The sequence below is a fragment of the Limulus polyphemus genome, unplaced genomic scaffold (assembly GCF_000517525.1).
Source record: "Limulus polyphemus unplaced genomic scaffold, Limulus_polyphemus-2.1.2 Scaffold12139, whole genome shotgun sequence".
Classification (NCBI taxonomy): Eukaryota; Metazoa; Arthropoda; class Merostomata; order Xiphosura; family Limulidae; genus Limulus; species Limulus polyphemus.
Genome location: NW_013677749.1, coordinates 3,435 through 9,325, shown reverse-complemented (window position 1 = coordinate 9,325; position 5,891 = coordinate 3,435). Strand labels below are relative to the sequence as shown.

Below are 5,891 nucleotides of genomic sequence, written 5' to 3'. Positions count from 1 at the left end.
CAAAACAAAAACAATATAGCATACACAGCTCACTATAGTGCAAAACAAAATCAATATAGTATATATAGCTCACTACGGTGCAAACAAAAACAATATAGCATACACAGCTCACTATAGTGCAAAACAAAAACAATATAGTATATACAGCTCACTACGGTGCATAGAAAAACAATATAGTATATACAGCTCTTATGATGTAAGTAACAGTATAACTATGGTATACACGACTCACCATAATGTAATTAACAGTACAACTATGGTACACACGACTCACCATAATGTAATTAACAGTACAACTATGGTACACACGACTCACCATAATGTAATTAACAGTACAACTATGGTACACACAAATCATCATAATGTAATTAACAGTACAACTATGGTACACACGACTCACCATAATGTAATTAACAGTACAACTATGGTACACACAAATCACCATAACGTAATTAACAGTACAACTATGGTACACACAAATCACCATAATGTAATTAACAGTACAACTATGGTATACATGACTCACCATAATGTAATTAACAGTACAACTATGGTACACATGACTCACTATAATGTAATTAACAGTACAACTATGGTACACATGACTCACCATAATGTAATTAACAGTACAACTATGGTACACATGACTCACCATAATGTAATTAACAGTACAACTATGGTACACATGACTAACCATAATTTAATTAACAGTACAACTTACTATGGTATACACAACTCACCATAATGTAATTAACAGTACAACCATGGTATACACGACTCACCATAATGTAATTAACAGTACAACTATGGTACACACAACTCACCATAATGTAACTAACAGTACATCTATGGTATAGGCAACAATAAAACTATGGTACACACAACTCACCATAATGTAACTAACAGTACATCTATGGTATAGGCAACAATAAAACTATTGTACACATAACTCACTGTGGTGTAGGCAACAATAAAACAATCGTATACATAATTCATTGTAGTGTATGCAACAGTAAAACTATGGTATACATAACATACTTTGTTATAAACAACAGTAAAACTGTAGTATACATAATTCACTGTGAAATAAGCAACAGCAAAACTATGGTATACATAACTCACTATAGGGTAAGCAACAGTAGAATTATTGTATACATAACTCATTGTGGTGTAGGCAACAGTAAAACTATGGTATACATAACTCATTGTGTTGTAGGCAACAGTAAAACTTGCATACATAACTCACTGTGGTGTATGCAACAGTAAAACTATGGTATACATAACATGCTTTGTTATTAACAACAGTAAAACTATGGTAAACATAATTCACTGTGACTTAAGCAACAGTACAACTATGGTAAACATAACTCACAGAAATGTGAAACCACAGTCTATATAATTTACCACTGTAGGTACTAAAGTCAGGCAGTAACATAACATATAATTAAATGTGGAATGCATTGGTTATACCACAACACAGTATAGAGTGTGATCAGAAGTTCAGGTCATTCCTAAAGTGTTCAAAAACAGTAATCATTGAATTAAGAATATATCCTTGATTACATAATTAACATACAATTTTGAACTAATATTTCAATATACATTCACCCATATTAAAATATAATTTGTTTATAAATTGGAACCCATATTTAAAACATTTTTCAGAGCAATGGAAATGTCTATTTTTGAATACTTTTTCCATTTTTTATAAACTACAAGAAAGCATATGCTAGTGAATTAATATGCAAATTTCACAAAATAACAAGGCCAGTTGCAATGTTCCTTCAAATAACATGTATATTAAATCTGAGAAAAGCATATGTTAACACCTTGTCTGTAAAGAAATGAATCTCCAATAGGGGTAGAAGTGATAACCTTGGAATAGCTCCTTGGTACGTTCCTATCTTTCCTCTCTTGCCATGTTGTAGCATCTTAGTACCTTGGACAAATTGTGGGTAAGTCTCTAAGCCTAATTCCTTGATCAGGGTCATGATATTATTTTGTGTGCTGTACAACAAAACAAAATGCTTATATTAGAGAGAGAAAAAGCTACTTTACTTATTTCAATGTCACTATTAATAAATTAGCCAATATCTTCATAAGCAAATGAGCCTCTGTTACTGAATAAAACCATTTGAAACACATAATATTCTAATTACAAATTAAACATGTTTCAAATGCTTATTAATATATTCCTGTACCAGTAAATAAATAAAAATGAATGAATACAAACCATAAATTCAATACTTGATGAGTCCACAATTTCTTCCTGTCATTCAAGTATCACCCAATCCAGATGGAGGAAAGCTTTGTTTTAAACTAATTTAATGTCTTCACAGAGAGTTTAAGAAATTTCAGTTCCATGAAATGACTAGTTATCTCCATTATCAAATGTGGACAGAGGTTATGTTTTCACCCCTGTGTGTGTGTGTGTGTGTGTTTGTCAGCAAGATTTCTCAAAAATGTCTGAATGGAATTACACAAAGGTTGGTATACATTTGGACTATGACCCAACTTAAAAGTGATTAGTTTTATTTGGGTCAAGGTCAAGTCAAATGTCAATGTCACAACAAGGTGAAGAAAATTTTAAAAATCCCCATCTGTTAAAATGGGGACCAATTTTTCACACACTGTTTGTTCTATAACTGAGTCAAAAATGACTGGATTTTGATGAATCTTGGTGGACATATGTAGAATTATTATTCCCCATTGTCCTGCCAAAAATGGTCCATGTTCATTAATAATGACAGACATATGGACGCATTTTTTGGAGCCAAATATGATCAACACTGGGTGGCGGAGGTATTCACTCAACTGAGTGCCTCTCTATTTGATCAGGTATTCATGATTGTACATTAAAATTAAAGATTATTATGTATCACAGCCATGAAAAAACAACAAGTGTAAAGTACACCATTATATCTATCCTACAAACATTTAATTCCTTGTAATGACTAATTTATTACATATATTATTCCACAGCTTTAGTTATTCTTCTCAATAATAACAGGCAACATTTAATAGCCTGTCAATATGTTTCCTGCAGTAAAGAAACCAAACCTGAACACTGTATTCAAAGACCTTGTCAAAGTCTCATGGAAGGTTCCTTCAAGTTTTTACTGTCAAGTAAAATATGTCTATAAATAATATCAGTTATATCACTTTTTAGTTTCCAGTACAATCACAGACTCAACCAAAATGTTACCTCATTTATCAATATTTAAATCTAATTCCTCCTCTTTTTCTTCCAACATTAATATTAGTTCTCCTCATGCAAAAGTGCATTCTTTCTAAAAATGAACACTAAAGATGTTCCATTTTTACCAAGTCCAAATAACTGAAGTACTTACATACTATATTTATAGTGAATGAAATTCATATTTTAAGATACAACTAACATTAACTAGTTTTCACATAGCTAGCCCTACTTGAGAGTTGAGATTAACACAAAGTTCAAAGGTAAATATCTGGGTGTGTTTTTGTTGGGTATCCTCCCCCCCCCCCTTTTGTTATTTGCAGTTTTAAATACAAATCCAGTTCATTAACAATTTTGAGTATCTATCTTTGGATTATCAAAAAATCTCTTTAATAATACAAAAAACCTAGCAACAATTTGATCTACATATTCTACACTGTTAAGGATTTAAAAAACCTTCCAATGGATGGTCTGTTTGAGAGATGAAACAAAAACTGGGAGATATGGAAATTATTATTAGTGATAACAGGTTCTAGTTTTGGATGCAGTTCTCCTTTGACAAAAATTATTTGTAAACAGTTATAAAATTTGAAAATTTTACTAACATTCTAATTAATTCCAATTTAAAATATATAAAAAATGCATATATACCCCCAGTCTTTGTATGATTAACTTGGTGCTGATGTCTGTCATTGCTTTGTTCAAAACTCTTTTTTTTTAATACTTTATCTTAATGGCCTTGTATATGTCTGCCAAGCTATATTTGTAGAAAGTGTATTACTAGTGGTAGACATATATCAAAATATGAATTTACTCATTTTGTAACATAAAACCATGAAAATTACTGTATGTATGTATATACCTTACCTGGAAACCCACTGACCTCCCAAATCCCAAGTGTCACAACCAGAGAGAGTTTTCAAAGTCGTTGACAGTGTACGCCCCCCAACACGATCTACAGAAAGCAGGTTTAATGTACTAAGTGACAATAACAACAAAAAATATGTTATTTGTAAAAGTTAGCCAAGGATCTTTAATCATACCTATTGCTTTAAAAAAAATGTGATTTCTGTGTCACACATTTCACTCAGAAATTGGTAACTGAAAACGACTTCACGAACTAATGATAAAAAAAGCTGTGTTGACAACTGAGTGACTGATCCAACACACTTCCAAGCTCACACTTACCTCATATTTTTAACACATCCAGTTCATAAAGTGGCATAACAAGAACAGCATGTTACTCCATCCACAAAATATTTTTGTACCAGAAAATTATCAATTTTTTCATTAGTACTTTTAAGATAACCTTTTTTTAAAGCCACCATTATAAATAAGTCAAACAATAAAGGAGCAAGATTTTATAGTTAAATTAAATCTCAAACAAATTATATTTTAGCAACATCACTCTCTCACTGAATGCAGTTAATGAATCAGTTTGAATAACAATATACTTACAACTCATATAAGATTAGTACCCTCAAATTCAAAATGATGCAAGTTAGGGCTTGAATTAATCAACTTGTTTAAAAAAAAAAAGATATCTAGCACAACGATCCTGATGATAATACACTTAGTAGCAAGCATGATCTCTGACAGTACTGCATCATCAGGCTATACTTCTTATACACTAGCGGATGACGTTATGAGGTCAAACTGTCCTCTAATTATGTAGAAAAAAATAACCGTAATTGAAGTGGCCACCAAAATTAAAACTGCTCCAACTGAAAAAAAAAGGAATGTGATGATTGGAAATATATTGTATCTTTCCAAGACTTGTGGATAGTGATGTATGTCTTTACTCAGGCATGATCAGGTAACTTGTGTTCATACTGTTACAACATCCTTTGAACCTGGATGAAGAAGGGTCATAAACTTGTATTAACCTTCTGTTATGTATCACAACAAATGTTCTATAAAGTTTACACTTGTTTTTGCCATGTTTCTGTGTCATGCCCTCTTTGATTGGTAGGGAGACTTTTCAAAGTTATATTGAATTGAGGGTTTATCTCCCTTGAATATGTTTAATAGCAATGATCATTCATATAAGAAACCTATGCAAATTTTGATTTAATGAACTAGGACATTGGCCTGACTTAACAGTGTGATTTCAATATTCTTGCCCTCTTCTTTGTCCTCTGTGGATATTTTGCTTCCAAGTTGCCCTCTAGCTCAGCAGCCAGTTGATGCGTTTGTTTCAACTTCCTCTGCTGTGCATCTTTGAAATCATTATCTCCCTAACATTCCTGGAACCTGTGTATCGTACACACTGTTCTGGAGGAATGTACTTGAGTATCACAGCAGATATACTCTCGGCATGGCAGGTAGACTAGCGCTTTCAAAATGCACCAAAATTAACTGTGTAACCTCAACAGCACAAATTAAACATGTAAACAATTCAGTACAATGGTTTCTTTTGGACTGTACTGAAGTATAACTTTCCCCTCTTTAAATTATATTCTACTGTAATAAATGTTATCTCCCCATGTAGTGCAGTGTTAGATACACATGACTGTGTCAGTTAAATTTAATATGAGAGTTATGATATAGATAGTTATAAATCACAAGTGTTAAATTTAGTATTTTTAGAAGCAATAATTTATTGCAGGTTTGCTCTCATAACTGTTTATGAATCATTTGTTGCATAGTTCCACTGTTGTAAATGGACATCATGTTACTTGAATCTTCTGAATTT

General features: G+C 32.0%; 1 protein-coding gene across 1 annotated transcript in view; it reads right to left on the bottom strand.

The window, feature by feature from the left end:
• The window catches only part of LOC111083923 (putative flavin-containing monoamine oxidase AofH), a gene marked incomplete at its 3' end in the record, with an annotated part of 11,814 nt that overhangs the window by 2,569 nt on the left and 3,354 nt on the right, over nucleotides 1–5,891 (bottom strand). Inside the window, exons 2-3 of the mRNA XM_022380664.1 lie at nucleotides 4,064–4,151; nucleotides 1,830–2,007 (exon numbers count right to left, since the gene is read on the bottom strand). Of these exons, the coding sequence (XP_022236372.1) occupies nucleotides 1,830–2,007; nucleotides 4,064–4,151 (266 nt within the window). The remainder of the gene's footprint in view (nucleotides 1–1,829; nucleotides 2,008–4,063; nucleotides 4,152–5,891) is intronic.